This window comes from Ursus americanus, chromosome 13 (assembly GCF_024610735.1).
Source record: "Ursus americanus isolate L20-20 chromosome 13, mUrsAme1.1.p, whole genome shotgun sequence".
NCBI lineage: Eukaryota > Metazoa > Chordata > Mammalia > Carnivora > Ursidae > Ursus > Ursus americanus.
Window position 1 is genome coordinate 36,792,707 of NC_142139.1, and position 26,861 is coordinate 36,819,567.

The 26,861-nt window shown below is 39.8% G+C and overlaps 1 protein-coding gene across 2 annotated transcripts in view; it reads left to right on the top strand.

Annotated features, from left to right (window-relative positions):
* ARHGAP10 (Rho GTPase activating protein 10) overlaps positions 1-26,861 on the top strand; it is a 313,438-nt gene that overhangs the window by 146,481 nt on the left and 140,096 nt on the right. For both annotated transcript variants that reach the window (XM_087866502.1, XM_045798867.2), the window contains exons 11-13: positions 10,011-10,092; positions 12,045-12,090; positions 14,407-14,472. In XM_087866502.1, the coding sequence (XP_087722628.1) occupies positions 10,011-10,092; positions 12,045-12,090; positions 14,407-14,472 (194 nt within the window). The remainder of the gene's footprint in view (positions 1-10,010; positions 10,093-12,044; positions 12,091-14,406; positions 14,473-26,861) is intronic.

The following is a 26,861-nucleotide window of genomic DNA, read 5'->3' on the forward strand; positions in this document are numbered from 1 at the left end:
TTTTATGTATAGTGTTTTCATTGTAATTCAGTTGCAAATATCTTTTTTTAAAAATTTTTTAATTTTTATTTTTTTATATGTGATTAGGACATGTGTTGAATTTTAACCCAGGTATTATTTGGAAATACGTTTTAGAAGTTCCAAATGATTGGGGGTTTTTCTATGTGTACTATTATTATTTTTCTATTTTTTAAATTATTATTTTCTGTTTTTCTTTCATACTCTTTTGGTCAGAGAACATACTCTATTTTATCAGTACTTGTAAGTTTATTAGACTTGTTTCACTGCCCCAAATGTGGTCTATTTAGTAAATATTCCATGTGCACTTGAGAACAATGAGCTTTCTGCTGTTGTTGGGTGTAGTGTTCTCTAAATGTCAATTTGATCGAGTTAATGATAGCGTTGCTTGACTCCTCTATATTGTTTTGATTTTTAATATTCTGTAAGTTACTAAATTAAGGATGTTAAAATCTATTGCCTATTCCTCTTTAATTTTGCCAATTTTTGTTTCATGTATTGAATATTTGAGATTTGTGTGTGTGTGTGTGTGTGTGTGTGTGTATGCGTTTTTATGATTGTTAGGTTTTGTTGATGAAATGACTCTTTTATTGGGGTACCTGGGTAGCTCAGTCAGTTAAGCGTCTGCCCTAGGCTCAGGTCATGATCCCAGGGGCCTGGGATTGAGCCCCGTGTTGGGCTCCCACTCAGTGGGGAGTCTGCTTCTCCCTCTGCCTCTCCTTCAGGCTCATGCTCTCTCTCTCTCTTAAAAAAAAAAAAAAAAGACCCTTTTATCATTATGAAATATCTGTTCCTGCAAATAATCTTTATTTTGAAATCTACCTTGTTTGATAATAATGTAGCCACACTAACTTACTTATGCTCAGAGTTTACTTGGCATATATTTTTTTATCTTTTTCCTTTTACCTGTGTGCCTTTATGTTTAAACTTTGTTTTTTATAAATAGCATATTATTGAGTCCTGATTTTAAAGAATCTAGCCACTTAGTCTTTGCTTTTTAGTCAAGGTTTCAGTTAATTTATGTATAATATAATTACTGATTTGTATGGGTTTAAGTCTACCGTCTTGTGGTTTTTCTGTGTTTTGTGTGTGTGTGTGTGTGTGTGTGTGCGTGTGTGTGTTTTAAAGTATGCTCACAACCAGTGCGGAGCCCAACGTCGGGCTTAAACTCACAAGATCCGGGATCAGGATCTGAGCTGAGATCTAAAGTCAGACACTTAATCAGTTGAGCCACCTAGGCGCCCCTTGGTTTTGTTTTCTGTTTGTCTTATTTGTTCTTTGTTCTTCTGCTCGTACTTTGCTTTCTTTTTAGTGAATTGAGTGTTTTAGTATTCCATTTTCTATTTTTAGTTATGTATATAAATTTTTAATTCTATGTACACTATGAACCCAATATACATTACTATTTTTACTTTATGAAATCAATAATTAGTAATCTTTTAAAGAAATTTGATGTTTTATTTATGGGTTTTCTTGTCTTTTTTTTTTAAATATCATATTTATCCATTTTGATTTTCTTCATTTTTTCCTGCAGAACTGAGTTTCTGTCTTATGCCATTTCCCTTAAATTCCTTAGGCTAATTTAATCTGAGCATCTCATGTAATGCAAGTCTGCTGGAAAGAATTCTTTCATGTTTCATCTGTCTGAAAATGTCTTTATTTTGCCTTCATTTTTGATAGATGTAGATTTCCAGATTAATAGCTCCCCCCCCCCATAGCACTTCAAAGAAATCTTTATATTTTCTTTAGGCCTCCTTTTTTTTTTTTTTAATCTTGATAAGTCATCCATTTTTCTTATTATTACCCTGTATGTCATCTTTTTCTTTTGCTCCCCTTAAGAATTTTTTTTTTTTTTTTAAATGATGTGCATAGGTGTGGCTTTCTTTGTTTTATCTTGCTTTGGGTTCATTGAAGTTCTTGGATATGTGGGTTGATATTTCATAGCAGGTTTAGAAAATCTAAGTCATTATTTCTTCAAATTCTTCTTCTGCCCCATTTTCTCTTTCTTCATTTTCTGGGATTCCAGTTATATTATCTCTGACCATTTGGCATTTGTTTTGGTTGTACCTGCAGGATTTTAATTTATGGAAGTGACTGAGCTATGACGTGGACAGACTAATGGCACGGGAAGACCGTTTAGTAATTAGAATTTCCAAGAGAAGAGGTCAGGCCAGGCCTCATAGGACCACATGGGGGAATGCCAGTTTTGGTCAGGAGTAAGGAAGGAGTGAGAGAAAATCCTAGGCCAATTTTTATTAGGGTTTCCACAGAAAAGGCAAGGCAGAGAAGGGGAAGCAATTTAGCATTGCCTAGTTTGAATAATACTGGTGGGCTCTTTCCACTAGGGGTGGTTTTCCTGGGGTAACTTAGAGCAAATGGTGCCTCCCTGAGTGAAAGTTAGATAAAGGAGATGGTTGCAGATGCAGACTCCGGATTGGTTGGTTTGCATATGAAAGGTGCCCTCCTGAATTCTTCATCACTGTTCTTTTATTTTCCATTTCTTGCATTTCCATTTGTGTCTTTTTAATAGTTTTAATTTCTTTGCTGAAATTCCCATCAGTTGATGCATGTTGGCCACTTTTTATACTGGATCCTTTAACATACATATAGTTGTTCATAGGTTCTGATTTTTTTCTTCCTCTAATATCTGGGCTGTTTCTGAGTCTGGTTCTCCTAACCGCTTTATCTCTTTATGTTGGGTTACATTTTCTTCTTTGCATGCCTTATAATTTTTTGGTTGAAAGCCAGATATTGTAAGAGAGCAGTGGAAAGAAAGTAAGTAATATTTATGCCTGGGAAAGGGTATGCCCTTTCTTCCGTGGGGCTGCTAATGTGTAGGGCTGTCCCTTTAGTTGGCAGTTGAACTGAGAATCTATATTGTTGTTATTTATATTCCATTTATCAAGGGTCCATGTGATTTGAGAACACCATCAGAACCTCCTCTGGAGGTTCTCCTGCTCTGCTCCTCAAACTTAGCACGCACACCTCAGGGGGTGGGGGTGGAGGTCTCAGCCCTGCTCTCACTTTTCCTCCTGAGCACTTGGTGAAGTCCTATGGGAGGGAGTTGGAGGATGGGGTTCAGACTCTCTTGTGTCTCCGTTTTGTAGGGATTTGAAACCATCACACCCACCCACACTCTGCCTTTAAAACTTCAGTTCTACTGTTGTCCTGCTCTCTCATGTCTTCCTCTTTGTCCTGCTCCTTCTCAAAGGATCAGAGTAGCGGTGTGGACATGTGTGTTTGTTTTCTCTTTAAGAAAGGGCTTGTTGCTGTCTGCATTTTACTTCATTGGGGTTTTTGGTTTGGTTGGTTTTGTTTTTGCATCTTCAGTTCTCCAGTCTTTATTCAAACACTATGACTTCATAGGTTCTCCGTGCCGCTGTTGTTAGGGTAGGGCTGTTTCCTCACAACATCCTGCGTTCTGAAGTAGCAGTTCTCTAATGATTAATGGTTTGAATTCACTTTTATTAGAGGAAATAATCATACTTCTGCCTATATCATTGCTTACTTGCTCTATTTGAAAGATTTTTTTTTTTTTTTTTTGGTGGACAGAAGAAAGAAGCTATTTTAAAGTCTTTACCCTTCATAAAATCACGCACCTTGCTTTGGTCATTTCTGATCATAGATTCATAGGTTTGTATTTAAATTTTTTCCCCCAGGAATCCTTATGTGAAAAACTGATCATGACAGCTACGTTTCTATAACTTTAGAATGTGTTTGGTTTGGCTTTGGCACTTTCCCCTTCTCATAGTAAAATTTAGTGCTGGACTGACAGCATCCTTGTTTGTTTTTTTTCCTTTTCCTTTTCAACATTCCTCTTAGAAAAACATTAGCATATTCCTAATTGTTAACCATTCTAAGTTTTGTTAGCTGCTTCTTAGTTTTTTCTCTTAACTTCTCTGTTTTCAATATCTCATTAATTGGCATCTCATAAATGTCTCGTGAATGTTTCTGTTTTTTATATTTTCTTAATTTACAGGCTCATTGATCTATCGTGTAGGATATAAGGAAAACACGTGTCTTCCACACGCTTTGATTGAACTATAAAAAATGCAGTTGAAAGAGAATTAATAGATACGTGGTCAAATGTAGAATACAGATAGTAGCTCTCTAGACCGCTTCTCATGTGTGGGCCTTGGGAGTGCTTAATAGGGCATAATAGTGCATATTTCTTAAGGAGTGAAGGAAAAAAGATGAATTGCTGAGTTAAGAACAAAAACTTGCTTAACCTAAGTATTTTCCTTCAGATTTCAATTCTTTACCTTGTGCTCTACAGACAACAGTTATGGTTTTAACAAAAGAAAGATAGACTATGTGGGCCATTTGCTCTCTTTTCCCCGGCTGTTTTTTCCTTATGAAGCTCATACTGTTGCCTTTGTATTTGCTAAGAATTAGTTTTGCTTACTGTGCATGGCAAATTACTCAGAGCTTAGCACAATGCCTGGCACGTATTAGGTACTCAGATGTTAGTTTGGTTGAAATGAATTTTCAGTTGAAGAAGAGAATGTTGTGTCCTCCGTGGACCAACATAGTGCATGGTAGCAGTATGGGCTCCAAGTACAAAAAATTAGAACTTTGTCAATTCTAGTTCCAGCTCCAATGGAGTCACTAATGTTACCATAGCTTCTCCATGGAATGAAGAAGATGTAACTGTGAACACTATAAAATTTTCTGTTCTTTGCTATCCATATATCCACTATGTCATTTTATATATGCAGTCAGTTTCACGAGTAAAACATGTCTTTGTTTCAAAAACTAAAGAATTTTATGGTTTGGTTTAACAGTGTGATGCTGTTAATACTGTAGTTTAAAATGTGTCCAGTGCTTCCTGAGGTCTCGTGTTTGCAAAATGATTTCCTAGCAATTGATTATTAAAAAAAGAAACTTGAGAAATTAAAAATATTTAAAACATGTCTTAATTCAGTGTTTTTTTTACTTTTCCTGTACTAATGTTTTCGAGGTGGAGGCTGAGCAAATGGGGGATGAATGTGAGCCATCTCTGTCGTCTCTGTGATAGGATAGGAACCCAGCTTTATGTAATATTAGTGACCGATCCCTGTCTGTAATGTTACAAGTGTGACATGTTCTGAAAATGTGTACTGTGATGAATTAATTTTCAAAGGGGGAGTTGTTTTGATTTACCAAGCTATTATTTGTCAAAATGCAAACAGAAATAGAATCCTTTCCTTGTAGGTGATACATTTCTATTTAATCTCTCATGTTTCAATAAGCTAATTTGTTCTCTGCTGTATTCCATAAAGGGCTAGGTGGCTCAAGTCTGAGTCATTGTGCTCGGAGACAGGCATATAATAATACTTCAGGTTTTATGCCCCATTGAGGTTTTATCCAGAAGTACTCTGGCTATTTCATCGGAAGCCTGACAGTTGTCCCCCCCCCCCACCCCCGCACTGTGCTATCTGTAATTCTAGTTCATAATTCTTTAGACTCTTCATCATTCAACACTTTTTTCTTGTGTTTCAAGTTACGAGAACCAGTCATTGTTTCTCTTATCCAACATCTCCATGTGCCGCTCTATATGAATATCCAACCATCTGCATGTGGTAAATATTATTTCCCCTCACGTATCCATGGAGAACCTAAGGGGGAAACAAAAAAGGGAACTAGAAAGCACAGAAATCTCATTAGGCTCGGTGTCTGATTTTTTGAGCGTAAGAGTATTAAGTCCTTATTTGCTGCAATTGTTTTTGGCTTTCATGGAATCCCTTTACTAGTTATTGATGGAACATTGTAAATGACCTGTCCTTCACTGTTGATTTTCTGTTGTTGCCTGTAGCATGGAGAAGCAACCTCCTATTTCCAAGTTCCTGCATTTTTTCCTTTATTTGTGCCCTTCCGTTGCATCCCCTCATTCTGCTAACAGGTCTCTGCAGCCTTCTTGTCTGTCTTCAGTCCATTTCCACCCAGCAGCCGTGTTCATGAACAACTTTAATTGTGTTATTCCCCTACTAAAAACCTTCAGTGACATTTAGGATAAATCAAAGCCTTTGCACAGCCAAGGAGCCCTTTGCGACCGGACCCCCAGGCTGCTTCTGTAGCTTTGCATTGTGTTCCTCTCCAACTGGGTGGGAGGACAGTGGATGAGGCTGGTCCAGCTCCTGCAAGGTGTGCTCCTTTTCTTCCGTGTGCCTTCTTGGCTTAGGGGATAACCCTGGCCCTGGTGCCCTGACACGGCCCATGTATCCTTAAGGCCTTAGGTTAAATGGCCCTTTCCCAAGGAAGCCTAACATTTAGGGCTAGGTAGGATCTTTCTCTTTCTTAACTCCCCATAGCACCTTGAATGCGGAAATTTCCTCTGAGACTAGCAGCCAAATTAGCCACAGTCAAGTCTTCTTGACAACAATTGAACATAGTCGAAGTTGAATGCTTTTGTATTTGGGCATACATCTTACGATGTTGTTTTTACACACTCTTTTTCTCCTAGGTAGCTGGCTTTTTGTAGGACTCCATACAATTGTAATTAATAGATTATTTGTAGTATTTTTTTTACCTTCTTCTTTCTCTTGGTAGACAATAAGCCCTTTGTGGGTGGGATACCCAGCTCAGTGCCTAGCCCATGATATGGTATTCAATAAATAATTCCCGGCCCCTTGGCATAGGATCTAAAGCATAGTAAGCACTCCCTCCGTGTTTATTGAACTGAATGTAAGCTTGATTTGTCTTCCTGTGATAGCAGTTGACTTGTTTGGCCTTTGGTCCATTTTCTATGCACATTTTGCCATTTCTGGTGTTCATTTTCCCCTCCTTCCCTCCCTCCCTCCCTTTCTAAGATTTTATTTATTTATTTGACAGAGAGAGCGCAAGCAAGGGGAGTGGCAGGCAGAGGGAGGGGGAAAGCAGGCTCTGCACAGAGCAGGGAGCCCGATGTGGGTCTTGATTCCAGGACCCTGAGAGGCTCCATCCGTGGGCCCTGAGATCATGACCTGAGCAGACCGCAGATGCTTAACCGACTGAGCCCCCCAGGCGCCCCAAAGCTGTCAGCTTTCTATTATGTATTTGCTACCACATCTTATTTTGCGTTTTATACTTTTGTTATTTAATTACATACTAACTGTTTGAATACATCTATGTTTTAGAGAGGTGTCTAGATATTTTTCCTTCTTGACAAGAATGGAGCATTCTTGCAGACGTGAGACCCCCATATGTAAATATTATTTTATCACTTAAAGAATGTAAAGAAAAACATTCCTGCCATCTGAAGTTTTCCCTCACAATTTTAATTAACTCCCTTGAGCCCAGTGTGGGTTACTAAGAATAAGGGCCAAAATCTTCACGTCCCAGTCAAGGAACTTCTTGAAACAGACTGGTTGTCTGGGCATCTTGCCTTGATTCTTGCTCCAAAAAGATGCTGTGTGTAGTAGAGCGGGAGGAGGTGGGACCTTGGGTCTGTACTGTGTGGTGCCAAGGTGATGGAAAAGTGGAACCGAGACAAAAAAGTGTCGGGTAGACAGTTAAGAGTCATTTTGCTGTTTAGGGGTGGGGATTATTGGTGATTTTCTTTTTCTTTTTCTTTTTTTTTTTTTTTACCCTCTACAAATTTCAGTATGGAGAAAACGGTTGTAGGCAAGAGCCTATCAATTGTAGCCATAGTTACTTTGTAGTGAACCTTAAGCCAACAACTTCTCTTGTGCTTTATAAGGGTCTCGTGGGGAGAAAGCATAATGCCTGTGTGCGTGAGTGTTGGGAGCACTACTTACTCACATTTGGCTCATTGCTTTTGGAGGACTTTTTACTTTACGGTACTTTAGAAAAATTGCAGTGATTATTGGATTATAGTTGATTATTACTGCTTGCTTTACTTGAAAAAGATTATCCATTAGTTAAAAATGAGTTGAAATACTACCGCAGGAGTGATAACTTTAAAAAGTATATTCCGTATCCAACAGGAATTAATATTTACTCTTTGTTTCAACCATCTACTTTCATTTCTAGTTTTCTGTGTTTTGCCTTTTAATTCTTTGCCAGAAAAGTTCTTTTCGAATACTAATTTATAGTATTTGAATCAAATATTCAAAATTTGTTTCATTTGAGAAACCGCCCCTGGGTGAAGAGGCATCATTAATGGCTTTTCTACCTAGTTATTTCTTCCTGGTATAAAGAGTTTTTCTAGCTGAATCTCCAAGTGTCTGAATAAACTGAACTGAGAAAGATTATTTGGCCCAGAGAACCAACACAGGGCTCTAAGAAAATATGAAGGAAACACCAAATGGTGAACAGTTTGCCTTCTTAACATAGAATTGGGATGGGATGAAAATGATTTTCTGGTTTTACACTCTGTCCGTGCCTGGGTAACAAGAAGCATGTATCTCTTTTATAAATAAAAATTTAGTCATCACGAGCACCTCACACCCATTAAGATGGCTGCTTAAAAAAAAAAAAAAGAATAATATAACAAGTATTGGTGCGGCTGTGGAGAAATCGAAGCCTTGTGCACCGTCGGTGGGAATGCACAGCACGCAGCTCCTGTGGAAAAGGTGTGGCAGTTCCTGGAAAAATTAAAAATAGAATTACCATTGACCCAGTGGGTGGCAAAATTATTTCTCCCTGCTCACACAGTACTTCTGTACTCCAAATATGTGGGTTTTTCCATAACCAGCAAGTCTCCAATTCTCTGCAGAGACCTAGTGTTCTACAATTTAACTGGATTTTGTCACTACCTCAAGTTAGTGAAGACACTTCAGATTAAGGGCTGACTCCCAAGAGACTGCCCCCACCACCTCAGACGCCAGTCGCAAGTTCAGGTTGTCACCTGTGCTTTTGGCTACAAATTGGGGGTTCCCATGATCTTCTCGTTGGGTTTGATAATTTGCTAGAACAGCTTATACAACTCAGGGACACTGTTTACTTACTGTTACCAATTTATGACAAAGGCTATTTTAATTGAAATAAATGAATAGCCAGTGAGGAGATACAGAGGGCAAGGTATAGGGGAAGTGGCTTGGAGCCTCCATGTCCTCTCTGGACATGCTACCCTCCTAATGCCTCCATTTTCACCAACCTGAAAGCTCCCTGATACCTAGGGTATTTTATAAAATCTTCAGTGCTTAGGAATGATTGATTGACTCATTGGCCATTGGCGATTGAACTCAGTCTCCAGTCCCTTCTCCTGGAAAGGGCGTGGGGGTGTGTGTGTGGCGGAGAGGTCCAATCTCCTAGTCTCACATTTCCCCTGGCAACTAGCGCCCATCCTGAGGCTGTCCAGGAGCTACCAGCCCTATTATTTCATTAGTATATAAAATGACATTTATTTTGGAGATTCCAAGGGTATTAGGAACTTTATGCCAGGAAATGGGGTCAGAGACCAAATGTGTTATTTCTTATTATGCAGTAATTCCACTTCTGGCTCGATCCCTCAAAGAATTGAAAGCCAGGTGTTGAGACATTTGTACACCTGTGTTAATAACAGCATTGTTTAGAGTAGCCAAACAGTAGAAGCAACCCAGGTGTCCATGGACAAACGAGTGGATAAGCAAAATGCAGTGCATATGCACAATGGAATATTATTCAGCCTTAAAAAGAAAGAAAATTCTGACACATGGTACAACATGGACGAAAATGGAGGATATTATGACAAGTGAAACAAGCAAGTTACAAAAAGAAAAAAAAAATGACCTGATTCCACTTATAAGAGTTACCTAGGAGTAATCCAATTCATAGAGACAGAAGGTAGGAGGGGAGGGTGTCTGGGGCTGGGCAGGAAGGGAACGGGGAGGGGGGGATGAATCGCGGGTACAGAATTTTAATTTACAAGATGAAGCGTTCTGGGGATTGGTTGCCTGATAATGTGAACATCCTCAACACAGCCGCACTTTTCAGTTAAAGGTGGTTAAGATGGTACATTGTATGTTATGTGTTTTTTGTCCCAATGAAAAATCAACCCCCACTTCCTCCCCACAGTAAAACATTGGAAAGTGGAAAAGCAGGTTTGTTTTACCAGCCTAGGGCTCACCTGCTGCATTCCTGGTGTCTTCCAGGCCTGGCGCTGCTCTGACCATGCAGGCGTTCTCCGAAGAGGAACGGAAGCAGTGGTTGGAAGCTCTGGGTGGAAAAGAAGCTGTAAGAATCCTCACTGGTTGAGCTGTAGTTCACATCCTTCAGTGTGACTCGTATTCCTTTTTATGTGATTTTTGCTTTATAGTGTTTAAAAAAAGTTCCCTGCTGACATTGGCGTTTCGGTTCCTCTTGGAGGCGTTCCACATTCCTAGTAATTCGGCCGGAGGTAGCAGCTGCACCCAGAAGACCCGTGTGTCCTTAGTTTTTATTTTTGATTTTTCTTGACTTTGCCACTCAGCTTTGCTCTGCTTGAGGAAGTCATCGAAATGCTCAGTTTTTCCCTTTCCTACCTGTCAGTTCCTCGGGTGAGGAGCATCGTAGATGCTTGCAGTTCATTCTGATCTCAGTGGAGATGGAACAGTAAATATGAGGCAGTGCAGGCAGTATGATAAGCGCCTGCTGTAGTCATTTTGCTTGATTTAACAGCTTATGGTTCAGGCTAATGGGTTATGGTATGCAATATCAGGTAGCCCTAGTGAATGGGCCTGGATGATGGGTGTGAGGAGTCAGTTAAAGGTAGCTGTATAGATCCAGAGGCTCATGGACTCAGTCTGTTTGCGACTCAATTCAGGCACTGCTTTCATTTCAGTGGACTGGTGGCTTCAGGAATTGGGAATTTGGCAGATCACGTATTGAACTGGGGACTTAGGATAATTATAGAAAACACCATAGAACCGATTTAAATAAACTCTGCCGAAAGTATTGCGACTCTCAGTAAGCTGCCAGTGCAGGTACCAGGTGGGCTTAGCTGGAAAGCATTTGTCATCTTAGCAGGGTTTAAAAAAAAAGGGAAAGAGAGTGGCTTCCAAGTGAAAGAGGGGTCATATAGAGTAGAAGGAGAGGTGTCAGAATAGAGTTGTAAAACTGGCGAAAGGTAATGTTATCTGATGGTCATAGAGAGCAGGTCGGTGGAAGTGTAATATGGGGGCCGGAGAGCTGGGCCACGGTGTGTCTGACAGTCCTGATTCAGTGTTTGAAAAATGAAAACCCAAAGTGTACGTGTTAAAAATAGATGCTATAAGGAGAGTGTATCATGCTTGGGAAAACAAAAAAGTAGTAATCAGATTTGTGTATTATTTTATTGTGTTTGACCTACATTTAGCCTCCATAATTTTATTTCTGTCTATTCTTAATTTGCCCTTGAAATTTTTAGCTGGAAATCAAGAGTATTTACAATATTTATGGTTACTGAGATCCAAAACACATTATACTAATCCTCTCTAGTAAACGCAATGCAGTAACTAGGACTTCTCTACCCTGAGATTCAAGAAGTGCTTTGGAAAGGGAGTTGCGTAGCAAAAAGATCACATGACTAAGTCTTTGAGAAAGAAATCTGTTGTCAAGGGCATTGTAACCTTGAAGACATATATAACCACTCCTTTACAACAAAGAACCAAGTAATTAATTTGACATACACCAAGGCAAATCTTCAGAAAGAAAATATTTAGCTATGTATTTATGTGAGGACACTTAAGGTTGCATATTTTTTCTCAGGTGCTGTATATGCCTTGCAAATAATGGGTCGATGCTGAAGTCCTGGAATTATCACCTAGCTATTTCAGATGTAGTTATTTAAATTATGAGTAGGAATTCTCTCTTTCTTAAGTAAATACCAGATTTTAGAAATAGTGGTGAAAAAAATGAGCATCTTATTGCTTAGAATGCAGCAATTTCTTTGTCATTCTATACTTATAAGGCCGAGCATTTCAAATTTATGATGAATTCCTTAAGAATCATAGCTCCTTCATGTTATTTTTGCTGCTGTGGCATACCTATCTGTCAGAGACAAAGTAGACTCAGAGATGCCCCTTATTGTTACTTATCTTAGTACTTGAATAATTAGTATATAATTAACCAATATCAATGTATTTTTTTGCACAGTCCTAGGCATGCCTACTTGAATCCTTTATATTGATGTGTTAAAAATATTGTTTTCCCTTTTTCTCTTTTACTAGCTGTTACATAGTTTTAATAGAGCCATCATCCCAAGACCAGAAGGAAGTAAGTGTTAATTCATAAAAAGGACTGTTTGTTACCTTCTTCATGAGTTAGGTTGTTTTCATTACGATGTCAAATCGTTGCTGGGTGCTCTGGACCCTCTCTAAGCTAGTCCTCCAAATAATATATATATTTTCTTTTACCCACTGGGCACCAACCCAGATTTTCCTGGGCTGCTGTCATTCTCACTGATCTTTTCCATCTCTGAGTTTTTTTTTTTTTTTTTTTTTTTTGTCTTTCTCTATAATTACTTTCTCTACAAAACCCAAAATGCTTCCTCCACAACTTACTTTAATATTAATCTCATAGCCATAAATAAACACGTAAGAGTTTCAGGGAGGGGTCTTTCAGTTTCCTAAATTGTAAACTCCTGTGGGTAAGAGCTGTTTATCAGGTCCCCCGTTTGCAACCCCCTTACCCCGGCCCTTGATATATATTTTTTTTATATCCTTGAAGTCTAAGTATGGACTATATGAGTAGCGAATCACTGCACTTTAGAAAATAACAACAATCATGGGGCGCCTGGGTGGCTCAGTCGTTAAGCGTCTGCCTTCGGCTCAGGGCATGATCCCAGGGTCCTGGGATCGAGCCCCACATCGGGCTCCTCTGCTGAGAGCCTGCTTCTTCCTCTCCCACTCCCCCTGCTTGTGTTCCCTCTCTCGCTGGCTGTCTCTCTCTCTGTCAAATAGATAAATAAAATCTTAAAAAAAAAAAAAAGAAAATAACAACAATCAAACATATTCAGATGTTCTAAGACATCGATCTTCACATGCATTGTATGGACTTGAGGAACATACAGCCTAGCTCTGTAATCTTGATTTTTACTGAGCTAAAGCAAAAATGTGATCAGAATTGTTGGATTCTTTGTAAATTTACTTTTGATATCTTTGGAGAAATTAAGGCTACATTTATCAAATGTGTATAGTTTGGAAATTTTATGTTCTCTAACACACGATTCAAAATTATCATGATGTGTGTTTCATTTGAGCCAGTGCTTGAGTAAAAGACATCTCTAGCCTGCCATTGAAAATCGCCAGTTGTAAACCTACTTGAAGTGCCTTCTTACCCTCTTCCCATCCCTCCCTCCTCCTCCTCCCTTCCTTTCTGTCTTTCTCCTCTTTCCTCCTCCCACTCCTTTTCTCCTTCTCCCCTTCCTTTATGTTCTTATTTTTTATAGAGAAATAAAGCATGCCACTTTTTTGAAAAATAGTTTTGCTAAACATTTTATAAAATGTGGTGAATAGTGGATCCTTAAACAGTAAACCACTGCCCGATTTTCCTCCGTAAAGTTCTCTTCCAGCTTAGCATTAAACCTGCGCAGTTTATATTCATGGATTTTTCATGCTGTCCCCTCTGAGAGACAGGTGTTAATATTAGTGTTCCCTCATTCTAAATACAGACTCAAGTATTCACTTCCCCTGATTTCATTTTTGAAACAAGAATCATCTTTTATTAGGACACTCAAATGTGTCAGCCTAATGTGCCAGCCTTAGAAAAAAAGAGGACATTTTTGAAATAATCATTTCTGTTACATGAATCATTTGTTTTAAATTCATTATGAAAATAATAAAATATTAAACACTTAGAGCATGGTATGAAATGTGAAGTTCTTTTTCAAGCTCATGGCCCGAATAATACTTTTTTTCCCCCAAATAATACTTTTAGAAGTGTTTAAAATTTTTTTGTTGAAGATCTTGTTTATTTAAGGGAGAGAGAGCACGAGCAGGGGGCATTAGGGGGGGTAGGGAGGGGCAGAGGTAGAAGCAGGCTCCCTCACAGGGCTCCACCCTAGGACCCTGAGATCTTGACCTGAGCCCAAAGTAGCCACTTCACCAACTGAGCCGTCCAGGTGCCCCTAAAAACTTTTCTCTTTAAGTTAAAAAAAAATGTGTTATTTCTCTGTCAAGTAATTTACTTCACTCATTTATAACTTAAAAGAAAAAAAAAAAAGTCCTGAGGTGGTGGTGGAATTTTGGCAAAGTATATCTTAATCATCTTTAGATAGATTCCCCCTAAAGATTTGTATCATGTTCTTTTCCACTGTTTAAGATAAGTTATATTTATTAATATAAAAATTATTTTATATTATAAATTTATAAATTATTGGTAATAGATGTCCTAATATTCCAGTAAGTGCTTCTCTAAATATATGAAATTCTCATTTACATTATTTAAACAGGGAACACATGGCCTTTAGCTTTCTTTTAATAGTGAAATAAAAATTAAACTGGATTTAAATAATTTTTTCTATTTTTGTAAAGAAGAGAAACGTAAATTATTCATTGTGCCCTTAATATTTTATAACTGTATTTCTTTTAGGTGCACAGTTGGATAAGATGGGATTCACAATTCTCAGAAAATGTATCAGTGCAGTTGAAACACGAGGTAACATGACTGAATCATTTTATCATGAAAGGCTATAGGTATGTAAAATCTAAGAGTCATTTAAGATGACTGTTGCATGGTTAAGTGTTGTAGAATGGAATGCGTCAACGCAAAATGTACATTCTGGGTGTCGGAGATTGAGTTGTTCATTTATGATGACAAGGTGGGATTTTCCTGTTTACATCTATATTTCTACTTCTACCCCCCACCCCCATTGAGACTTGAAGTCAGAGCTGGAATGAGAAGCATTTGAAGACTCAGCGGTGTTGGACAGCGAATCTGAATCACTTTTTGCTCACTATTGAGATATTGTCACCTTCCATTGTCTTTCTTGTTGGCCTCCCTTTAAAAAGTCAGTTCCATTGAGGTGTCATTTACATAAAAAGAATTCACTGACTTTGTAGAAACTGGTGAGTTTTGACAAGTGTACTGTTGTGTAACTGCCATAACATAGAAATAACAATCATAGAAGATTCCTAGCTTTCCTCCCCGCATTCCTTTGTGCCCCTTTGCCGTCAATCCCCACTCCTTCCTTGGCCTTTGGCAACTACTGAGCTGCTTTCTATCACTTTAGTTCTTTCTTTTTTTTAAAAAAGCATTTCATATAAATGGAATCATGAAGTATAGTCTTTTGAGTCTGGCTTCTTTATGTAGCATAATGCTTTTGAGATTCATCTCGTTGGGTGTATCCCTGGCTCATTTCTTTTTATTGCTAGGCATGATTTCATTACATGGATCTACCGTGATCTATTTATTCGTTTACCTATTGATAAATATTTGGATTGTTTCCATTTTAAATTTAAGGAAAGCTAATCCCTCCCCTGACCGAAAGCTTTCTCTTTATAGTCCCTAAAATAACAGGGCCCTTGCACTTTGCAGCCATGGCAGCAGACTTCAGAGAAACGAAATATTGAACATTACAAAACAGGCTCCTTCTGGAGGTCGAGTTTCTCTTTGTTTAGAGACCTAGTGGAGTATGAATAAATGGATCTTTAATTCACCCTCATAGATTGCATACCCCAGTCCTGCTTTGGATGACTTTGTGGATGAAGCATTGCGTTCATACTTTCTGTCAAAACAAGGTCTTTGTTGTGGAGCCAGGTGCCTGCCAGGTCTGAAACGAGGGGGTCAGATGACGGAAGAATACCAGCCGGTTTATGACTTGGGGATTTGCCCATTGATAGTAAAAACTCAAGTCACAGAAAGCCTTTTCTTCTGTGCTTTCTTCCAGTGGCAATTTGGCCTGGAACAGGTTTTCCTTCATTTCAGCCTGCCCTCAAGTTGAGCTGATAAATTTCTTCATTTTCTAAGTGCTTCACACATTTCCAAAATTTAGAAAAAATACTGTGATTTTCATATCTCTCACTTCATCATTCATATTTCTGTTTCTCCTGAGCTCCTGAAGTGAGGCGCCTTAATTGTATCACTTGTGTGCTTATTATTTTGATAAATTATGTTCTTTCCCCAAAGGATATGTTTTATACATACTTGCTTCTGCCTGAACAGATTAAAATCTATCTAGAATGCTTTCTGATTGGTATGTGTAGCTTTATGAAGTGTTATATACATTGATTGGAATATATGTGCTAGAATCTGCATGTATTGAATGTGTTTTTATTATAAATATATTACTGGATGTTTTTAACAGAAGAATGAATCTACACAATTTTTTCAAAGATTTTATTTATTTGAGAGAGAGAGAGAGAGAACGAGAGCGCGCGCGCACACAAGCACAGGGTGGGGCAGAGGGACAGACTTCCTGCTGAGCACAGAGCCCAATTCAGGGCTGGATCCCAGGGCCCTGAGATTGTGACCTGAGCTGAAGTTAGAAGCTTAACTGACTGAGCCACCCAGGTGCCCCAAGTCTACATAATTTAAGTTAGATTTTTCTCATTTAAAGATAACAAAAAGCATATATATATTTTTTCAAGTCTTTTATTCTTAAAGGTCTTCCATTACTGAATGAAGCCTTTTGCTTTTAATGGAATGCTAGACTAATAGCAGTGTTAAAAGAATCAATGGTCAGATTATATTATGAAAAATGAGAAACACTGTAGAATCTCTGAGGCTTTTATCCTAAATTTTTAAGTTCCTCCAAGTAATATTGCTCTTAATGATTTCCTCCAAATCAGCTATCATGGCTGTTGATTTTTTTTTTTTTATGCTACAGGTATGGTTGCCTACTTCTTTTTTTCACCAAGATAAAGCAGCTCTTGGTGTCCTGTCACAGGAAACGCACAAGTCCCTGTGGCTTAAAACAACAAAACTTATTTCTCACTCAAGCTTTGGTAGGAGGGCTTTGCGCATCACCAATACCTTGGCTTAGAGGTTCCTGGTTGCCTTTGCAAACCAACCAAATTAAAGGTTTCTGGTTGCGGTGCCAGGGGGAAACAGTTCTGGAGGGCTTTGGACCAGCAACTAGAATGGTCTGGTTTGAAGCGAGTTACATTTGCTTACAGCTAATTGGTCACTAGAAGCCTCATGGCCGCACTCGACCCCAAAGAGTCTAGGTTGAACAGCCCTACCAGGAGCACACAGAGGTGGAAATATTTGGTGAATAGCATGAATGACAACCGTGTATTTTGTGGATCTACATGCCTAAAGACCAGGGACATTTAATGAAATCTGACTGAAAAATTATTTCTAATCACTGCTTTTAGTGTTTTAGATGTGACTATCATTGTCTGAAAACTACCATTTCATGTGTTTGGATTAAAACCATTAATGTGCCTTTTCCCCTAATATGTTCTTCTAAAAATGACTCTTGGCATTTTTATTACTATCAACCTTATTTGTGACATCACTGAAATATTTGGAAAGCATCAGACAAATGTCTAAAATTTATTGTGGTCCTCAGTATCCTAAGAAGAGGTGACATTTTTAGTGTACTGACATATCTTTGACAACATATATAATACGTATTACACTAAGATGATATATATGACACTAATATATATGTGACACTAATATATGATACTAATATAAGATACCAATATATGACACTAATATAATATATAATCTATGTTAACATGTACAGTATATGTTGAGGTATATAGATGCTAGCATCTTGACCTGAGTGGGATTATTTAGCAGTTAACTCTGCTTTTGGGTAAGAAGAAGCCCGTTTCACTACAATATCAGCATCAGTTAGCAAATCATACTCATCATTTCCATAGAGCTGTTTGCTCATGAAGTTAGGGGGTATGTGGGAGTCAGATTAACTGATCTTTCAGCCATTTACCAAATATTTGTAAATGCTGTGTACCGGCTCTTAATGGATTCAGGCAAACTGACTACTGCTAGGAAATTATTGCTTATTGTATACCAAGCTGAAGGCCTTCCTAAAGCCATGATTCCCAAATATTGCTGCACATTGGAATAATCTGGGATCCTCAAAAAATCCTACCTGACTCTTCCCCCCCTCCCCCAACTCCCAAGTCAGTCTGACTTCATTGCTATCTGTTGTGAACTGGGAAGTGGGATTTAAAAAAAAAATGTTCTCCAGGTGATTCTACTATGTAGCAAAGTTTGGGAACCATTGTTCTAATGGAAGGGAGGTTTGTGTGTTGGAGAAATAGGGTGTACAGTTATTATCTTTATGGTTATAGTATCCTTTCTATGTGGGGAGCTTTTCCTTTAACTTTTTTTAAAAAAATAACCCAACCTAAACCCAAACAAACAAACAAAACAGAAAAGTTCTGAAAAAATAGCGCAGTGTTCTTTACCTTCCCTCAGTAACAGGTTGCCTATCACAGTTAAATCCTAGTTCTGACGTGAAGCCAGTCAGCTAACCAGTATTTATTTATCGAGCAGTCACAGTGTGTACATAGCTTTTTTTCTAGTCCTTTGGGACACATATTAAAGGTTAGTTACATATAATGCTGGATACATTAATAGTAAACAGACAGATCTGTAATGTAAATCTATCATGTAATAAAAGTGTTATATGTTTGCAAGAATTCAGAGAATTTGCGTGTTGATAGATTGCAGTGTACTTGATGTTGATTGAGAACTATGTTTAGGAATAGGTTTCCTTAGATTTAAAGGATAGGAAGGTATAGTTTGGCATTTAGAGACACCTCTGCAAAGATGTGGAGACAGAGTGTGACAGGAACAAGGCAAATTTGATTGGAAAGGAAGCATAAAGAAACAGTATGAAAGCAGGTACTCAAGCATTTGCATTTAATTGTGAAGGAACTGGGTAAGTCCTAGAGGGTGGTGGATAGCAGAGTAGGAGGCTTAGAAAGATAAATATGAAAACTAGCCACATGTGGGACGACTGAGTGCAGAGGAGTCCCAGAATTCTGCCTCGGTTGGAGGATCCGGCAGGGCAGGTAGCTGATTCAGGGAGGGCGATTAGTCAGTGCGGTCAAATAGCATGGATGCATCCGCGTGACTTAGCAGATGAAGCAGTAGTCGCATTTAGCAGTTGGTCATACATACAGGGTCGGAGTTCTGCAAGGAATTTCACCTTCAGATTTTAGTTTGGAAAACAAAGGCTATCCAGGAAACTTAAGGGTCCACGGCAGACTGGTTGCCATCTAGATCACCAAGGGTGCTTCTTGAAAATGCAGATTCCTGGGCTCCATCAGTTCTGTTGACTCATAATCACTGGTAGCTGGGCTTCTGCTGTGGACAATGTGAGTTCCAATAAGAATAGTCAAGGGGAGACAAGAATTTTCTCATCTTCTGCTTTTAGGAGGTAGAAGAAGCCATGATGGTTTTCTGAGAAAGTAGAGTTTATGAGGGCCCTGGTCATGGATCCGTGTAGCTTTGGGGATGATGAGTGTGAATCTAGCAGATGGAGGGTAGAACCTCCATCCTAAAAAGTGCAGTTGAGGGAAGAAATAAGAAAATGGCTCAAAGTGGCCAAGTCTCAGAAGCCAAGGGCATTTCAGATTTCCAACACGTTGTAGGTGAATCCAAGGCAAATTCCGAAGTGTTCATGGCGCCTGTTGTTCACGGATTCTGGGCTTCACCTCCAGCTTCTTTACCTGCTAGTCCATATGATGCCTTGTGTCTGGTGCCCTGTAGTAGTTTGTTCATTTGTGGGAAAACACTTCGTTATTCTCAAGCAGTTTTATACAACCTTTCTTCCATTGTGTCTAGGCTGAAAACCGTGCAGTCACCACCTCTCTGGCTGTCTGATGAAGGAGAACATGATGGGCTCATTCATCTCCTGTCTGATGATGGAGAATATGATGGGCTCATTTGCCCTGCCCCTGCCCCCCGCACCCAGCCTGTGAATCAGGGCTTCCCTGGGGACTCAGCACGTAAACTGCATTCTGAAAGATGAGGAGGAATTGGCCAGGTGCACAAGTGTAGAGTGTCAGGAAGGATTTTGGGAGAGGAAAAGGGTGGGGTCGAAGTGTTGATGTTTGACAGAGCATGATGCATCTGGGACGTGGGGGGTCACTGGCAAGAGACTGGAGGAAGAGAGGCACTTGGATTACTCTGCAGAAGGCGCACCTCTCTGTCGGCTGTGAAGAGTGGTCAGGTTTACACTCCAAAATGATGCAGAAAGGTAGGCATTTTGGAAAGATTCTAAACCCTTCAGACCCTTAGTCTTCAGAAGAATGTGACTAGGAAGTTCATTCACACTGTCTACCCGCACCCACGTTTGTGAGGATTAGAACTAATTTTTGTACATAGTAGATATTCATTAAATGTGTTTTTAAACTTCCTTTTTCCATTCTCCCTTGAAGAGCTTTCCTTATGAAAATTCTTCATTTGGCAGTTATATTGTCTGATATTGTTAATTATATTTGATCTGTTTATTTTGTTTCTGGAACTTTATGGTTTCCTTGGAGTGAAGAAAATGTCTTATTTATCCTTTGCTTGCCTCTTCTCATCTCACATAGAGTCTGTCTACATACAGAGAACTCAGTAAGCAATTGTGTTTTGCTTGAGTATTCAGAGATTTGACTAACATGCCACATCGGAAAATTAAGTGTTTCAGCAATTTGTGAAATTATTGGAAGGACTTTTTCTTCTGTATGTGGTTGGAATTAGTGCTTTTGAATAACATATGTAGGATTGGTTTTCATTCCTTTTTGAATTTATGTCAGCATCTTTCAGAATTACGGGTAATAGTTTAGACATAGAAAGATACGTTATGTTACATGTTGAAGCATTTTATGGTTTCAGAGCTTGGAGAGTAATTACACTACTTCCTTAAGTAAATTACTCCCGTTCCTATAAAAGGACCAACTCCCACAACCAGGATGTTGACTTTCTCTGGAACTGGATGCCATCTAGTTTTTCAGGTGCATGCATTATAAAATACAGTAAAACAGAGTAAGACGCTTGCTTAAAAACTTCCTCGGGTTGCTGTTTTTTAAATAGTCATCATGATTTAAAACTAAATTTGTATGCTACTTTTGTTTATGAAGTTTCTCTTAAAAAAAACTTCCATATGCGAATAATTTCTAGAGTATGGCATTAACGTGTCGGTCTGGGCAAGCTGTCAGTTATCTGGTTCAGCCCTGTACCAAGCTGTGAATTCATGGGAGAGAAGGAGGAAGCCACATCTAAGATGTGTCAGTCTTTGATTTGTTGTATGTAAAAGTAAATTTCTGTGTCTTTGAAAAGCTGGGTTTTAGGTTTTTGGAAAATCTTTTTGAAGTTGGCTTGAGGATTCTTCCACTTCCGGAGCACCTCTGGAGTTGTATGGGGTCTCGAGAATGGGCCTGGTAGAAGGTGAGGCTGTATAGCTTCAGTATTAGTCTTTGTGGGAGGGAAGATGCCTAAAGTTGAACTTGCAACACTTTTTACCATGATTGCACATTAATCTTAAATTGCCAAGGGCAAATTATATGCAAAATGAAGAAAATAAAGAACAGCTGTCCCCAGAAAATTTACAGCAAGTAAACTTGAGTTTCTCGCTCACTGTCTCTTTTTTCATCATAATGGGTGTGAGATGGGAGTGGGTGGATAACAGAGGACAGTCTTATGTGGGAGGGAGCCAGAGAGTCTTGTGGTGTCTGCAGAAATGCAAATGCAAAACTGAAATACTAAATTCAGGCGAGTCAGGATTATTCATTTTCTTAATTAGTAATCTTATTTGTTTTAAGAACAAATAAGCTTCCAAAGCTATTAGTTTCCAAATGAGTGTCTGTGTAAAGTTAATAGGGAAAAATGGTTAAACCGTCTTGCTACAGAGTAGGCGTGCTAGGTTCTCTGTGTTTGGCTCAGATTCTGATGAGGTCCATGGCATTTTATTGCAAGGCTCCCTCGACACTTTTATCGCGTAATGGTGAAGGGCATCAGCTCAAAGGTCAGTCTTGATTCGAATCTCTTCCAGCACTTACTAGCTCTGCAACCATGGCGAGTTTGTTACTTGACTCCCCGTGACCTGGTTTTATCACGTGTCACCTGGGATAATGGTGCCATCTCCTTTGCGGGCAGGTTGTGAGAATGAAAAAAAGAACGCTTGGGACGTTGGCTCACATGGAGTGTTCAGTCAATGTGAGTCACGTATTTAGAGATACGTCTGCGAATTGAAGCCAATCATGATTAAGTAATTCCATTATTGATTCAAGGCTCTGGGAGCACTGAGTAACTTCGTTTAGTTTATTTATTTAATAGTAATTTACATAGGGAAGGAAATCACTTGAGTTCGCTTTAGTAATTTGATGTGACGCTTGTAACGAGGCAGTAACAGTAACCGCTTTGGCTTTCAATCTTCTGTTCCTCAGTGTCTTGTGGACCCTTGAGCAAGAAAGTGGCTGGGAGGCAGTGAGGAAAGGAAGGAGCCTCAGGAAGAAAACTATGGCTTTTAGATTACCTCAGGCTCCCCCTCCCCTAAAAAAGAGATTGCCCAGAGTTGCCCCAAATTGGTTTAGTCCCTGATGTCGTAGCTGCTCTGAGGTGGAGAGACAGATGGCAGCAGCGAGACACCTTTCGGCCTTTCCTGATGTTCTGTTCTCTGTAGAGAAGGGAGGAAAAGGAGTCCTGCAAAAAACAACAGCCAACTTCTGCCTTGAGTTTGAGTTTCTTTTCTGATTTACGTAAGTAAAATTCTGTGACCACGTAAGTTTGAGCTGTATGAGTGAGGCTGAAAATGAAATGTACTTTTATGTAGCTGTCCCGTCCACTCCAGCGCATTTAATACTTACGTATTCCTGGGCATGCGTGTGTTAGATGGGCTTTAGTCCGTTCCTTTTCGGTGTTTCCTGTAGGAAAGATACTGGAAGAAAAAATGGTGGAGATATGGTTCCTTTTCTTAAAGATTAGCTTCAATCTAGTTTCAAGGCAGTGAAGGACCTGATTTTATGCTTTCATGTGAACAAGTTATTTTGCAGTTTCATGGATGCTAGTAGAAGACTCAAGACTCCTAGATCAGAGATGAAGGACAGTTTATTACTCTCAGTAGCCAGAGTATTAAATTTTGTGTCGGCGTCTGATTCCCAAGGGCACTGCAGAGAGGGTCAGGTGAGATCTGCACACATAGTGGGTCATATTATAAGAGAAAAAAACTCTGAACTTAGGAAGCTTGAGTCTTTTATTATGGCCAGCGAGCATGCCTGCCCTTTGTTCTAGATGGAGACACTATCTCTATTTTCCAAAGCTGCAGGCAAACATGTTCTTTGCTCCCGAGAGAGATAGTGGAACAGATGGTGTTCATCCATCCGTCTTGGGGTGTTGCTGGCAGAGGGGGTGGATGGGTATGATGTGACAAGATGCTCTGTGAGCAGTCGAGGCCAGAGTGTGGCAGATCCCAGGTGCTGTGCTGCACGTTTGCCTCGGTTCTATAGGCAATGGTGAGACGTTGACAGATTTGAGCAGGCATGTGTTCACGTCTTTTAATGGGAGGAAGTAGATTTAACGGGAGCCGGGTGGGATGGACGGGATGGCAGGCAGGATGGCTGGTTGGATTTTAGAAATAATCCACACAGGAGTTGATGGAAGTTTAAACTAGGGTGTCGGCAATGGAAAGAAGGGATGGATAGGACGAGACACTTGGCAGAAAAACAGAATCTGATGACATGTTGGCTGTAGAAGACGGGGAGAAGGGAAGGTAAACTATAAGCTTTCCAGCCAAGGTAGATGAAGACTTCTTTAGCCAAGACAGAGAATGCAGGAGGAGCAAGAGGTTTGGGAGGAACATGGGGATTGGGATTGGTTTCTCATAGGAATTCAAGGTGCCTGTGACATTTCTGTCAGAAATAAGATGAAGGCAACAAAGAGAAGAAGGTGGGCATGATTTTCAGAGGGGTGAAGTTTTGAGTGTCAGAAAGTCATGTCAGATGGATGGTGAGGGAAGAAGATAATGGGGCAAAGGGCAGAATCTTTGGGGATCTTTGTGTTCGAGAATATGGGGAAAAAGAATAATTAGGGAGACATAGCACAGTCATGGGTCGGAGAGGAACCCAAGGCAGTGTGGTGTAAAGGAATCTGGAAGAGGGGCAATTCCAAGGAAGAGAAAGTCATACCTATGTCACCTGCTCTAGTAAGTTTAGGCAGGAGGAAGACCAAGAAAAAAACCACTGGGTTAAGAGTTGGGAAGCAAGAAGCTAGAGAATAGCCAGGCCGGACAGGTTGTACTTATTACAAGAACCCTATAAGACCGTGTCTCTCCATTTTACATGAGCATCTGAAGCCAGGAGATGTGATTTGACTTGTGTAAGCCTCAGCCAGAAAGCATTAGACTACAACTCAAACCCAAGGCTGAGTTTTTAATGTCGGTGCTCTCAACATCCATGACCATGAGGAGATGGAGACTCTGTAGGCTGATTTCCTAAGGATGCTGGAGATAAACGAAAGAATACAGACACATTTTTATTTTTTATTTATTTTTTAAAGATTTTATTTATTTGACAGAGAGTGAGAGAGCACAAGTGGGGTGGGGGCAGCAGAGGAAGAGGGAGAAGCAGGCTCTCTGCTAAGGAGGGAGCCCAGTTGCGGGGCTTGATCCCAGGACCCTGGGATCATGACCTGAGTGGGAGGCAGACGCTTCACCGACTGAGCCACCTAGGTGCCCCTAGACAAATTTTTAAATGGAGGAATTTTGAAACTGTAGATAGCAGAAAAGGGGAGCAGGGAGATTTAAGTGTCAGTGTCCAAAGTGCTCATCCAGATTTGAGATGAAGCCATTCTAAAGTCATGCCTTCTTCTTTCCATAGCAGCTCCAGCATGGGCCTCTGAAGGGGCACCATCAGCCCAAGAGAGATTTATCCCCTTTGCTGAGAATCTCTGCAGCACCATGGAAAGTCTCTTAGTGGAAGACGTAGTATCAGCGTGGAATCTGCACCTGACAATATTTAAAACCTAATAATGAATGGCATTTTATGGTTTCCAAGTATGTCATGTACTCTAGCTCACCCATCCCTACAAAACTCAGTGGGTGGTTGAGAAGATTGATCTTGTTTGTTAGGCTCAGGTGCGTATGAGGGATCGGAGGCTTGGAACAGGTTGAGGGTAAACCTGCCACAGTTCACACAACTAGAAAGTGGCAGAGCCAGAATTTGGATCTTCATCTCCTGACTGGAAGTCAGAATTGTCCCGTGGCAGTAGAGTAAGGTGAGAGGAAGAGTTGGTTGACAATTCAGCTTAGTGTTAATAGGGTTGCTGAATGCTGCTGGGAGGCCCAGGACTGTGAGATACTCCTTTCCCCAGGGTTTACACTGTGAGGAAAGATGGAAGGGCACATTGAATGAGTCATAGCTAGATCTGTCAGATCTGTCAGAGGACATCAGACCTCTGGGGAGTAATACTTGGGACTCCAAGTGTTACTAATGAAAGAGGAAACTTCCCGTTAGTTTGTAGTTTCTCACCAGCCCTGCTGGAGGCGCCCTGTCCACTGGTTTGGGTGTTTGTGCAAGGAACAGCAGCAAGTCTAGGGGTTGTCCGAAGCAAAAATGCTTTCTCATGTGGGCTAGAAACTGGGAATGAGGCTGGCCACGTGGAATGCTAGGAATATATATTCTGTTCTGACCCTAATACCAAGGTAGCAGCTAATAAACCAAATACCCTTTGTACATGAGACTTGGATTTGGAAAAGATGAGTCTTAGAGTCCAGCCTAGATGTGTCTGAAGAGTCCTGAAGTGATCAGTGCTTCCAAAGATATTGACTTAGACCCAGAATTGGATATTTGCCTTGTATTTTGTCTATACTCATCGCTTCCGCTGGGATGGGATGTAGTAACGGAAGTGGATGTGACAGCCAGCCTCAGTGGGCACAGCTGCCCTCACGCCCCAGGCTGTCGGGTTTCCGAGCTCAGTCCTAGGTTGGTTTGGGTGTGGGAAGACCATGTGAATGAAATCGTGAGACCTTTCTTCAAAGTTCCTGCTGGTGGGAGGCTATTCATCATAGTGCAGAAGTGGATTTATCTGAAAAGAGTACGTGGAGGCCAACTGAAAGTGAAACCAAGACTTCAGAGGAAGGAAACTGCCGAGTAGTTTCTGGCAGATAGTAGCTGTCTGTAATGTTTTTCTGTCTGCTGCCCAAATAATCATCAACTAGGGGAGAAATTCCAAATGTGATCAGTGAACAGGAATTTCACATTTTCCATGAGCCATTCATATTGAATACACTTTGACTCTCTTCTCAACATGTGCTTTATCGTATAAAGGTAGGCTATAGACTGCACGCCTCAGGTAGGGCAACTTGTGTGTGTGTCGTGTCTTGTACCTAGCTGTGTCGATACTGATTTTGATTCTGATTTTGAATTTTATGCTCAACTAAAGCTTTTAATGAGTGCTTGGTATGTGAGGCCCATGCACATGCTTTACACATGTTGTCTCCTCTAATTTTCGTGACAACCCCATGCCACCATTAACCTCATTTTTCAGGTAAAGAAACTGAGACACAGAGAGATGGAGCAACTTGCTAGGTTGTACAACAGGGTAGTGGTAGAGTTGGAAGTTTCCAGGATATCAGTAACCTGGTTATGCTTTTTTTTTTTTTTTTTTTAAGTGAGGGAACCAAGATCTAGAAAGATTAAAATGTTACTATCAGCTGTAGTTAAAATTCTCTTGCAGGGCTTAAAATTTGTTTCTTACCCTTTTTGTACTATTTAATTCATTAGAAGTGTTAAAAACAATGCATTCTTCTTCCAAAGTTTTAGAATTCTATAAATCTAGTTTATTAAATTTATGATGTTGAATGTTATATCCCTTTGATGGGCTAGAGCGAATGATTCTTGGTTCTGCCTGCTTATACTTAAAAATAATTCAATATAAATGTGTGTTTTTGACAGAACCTTAAGGTATTATGAATTGTCCGGTATCTTGGAAGGAAATCTTTGTATATGAAGCTGTTTATTTTTATGTAACCCAGTTCAGTGGATAGCCTGGAAAGTGCTTATTGGATTTGCAGACATGTAAATGGAGTGTTTTTGGGGATTAGTTAAAAATAGATATAAGGGACACATTATCAAATTTTTGTA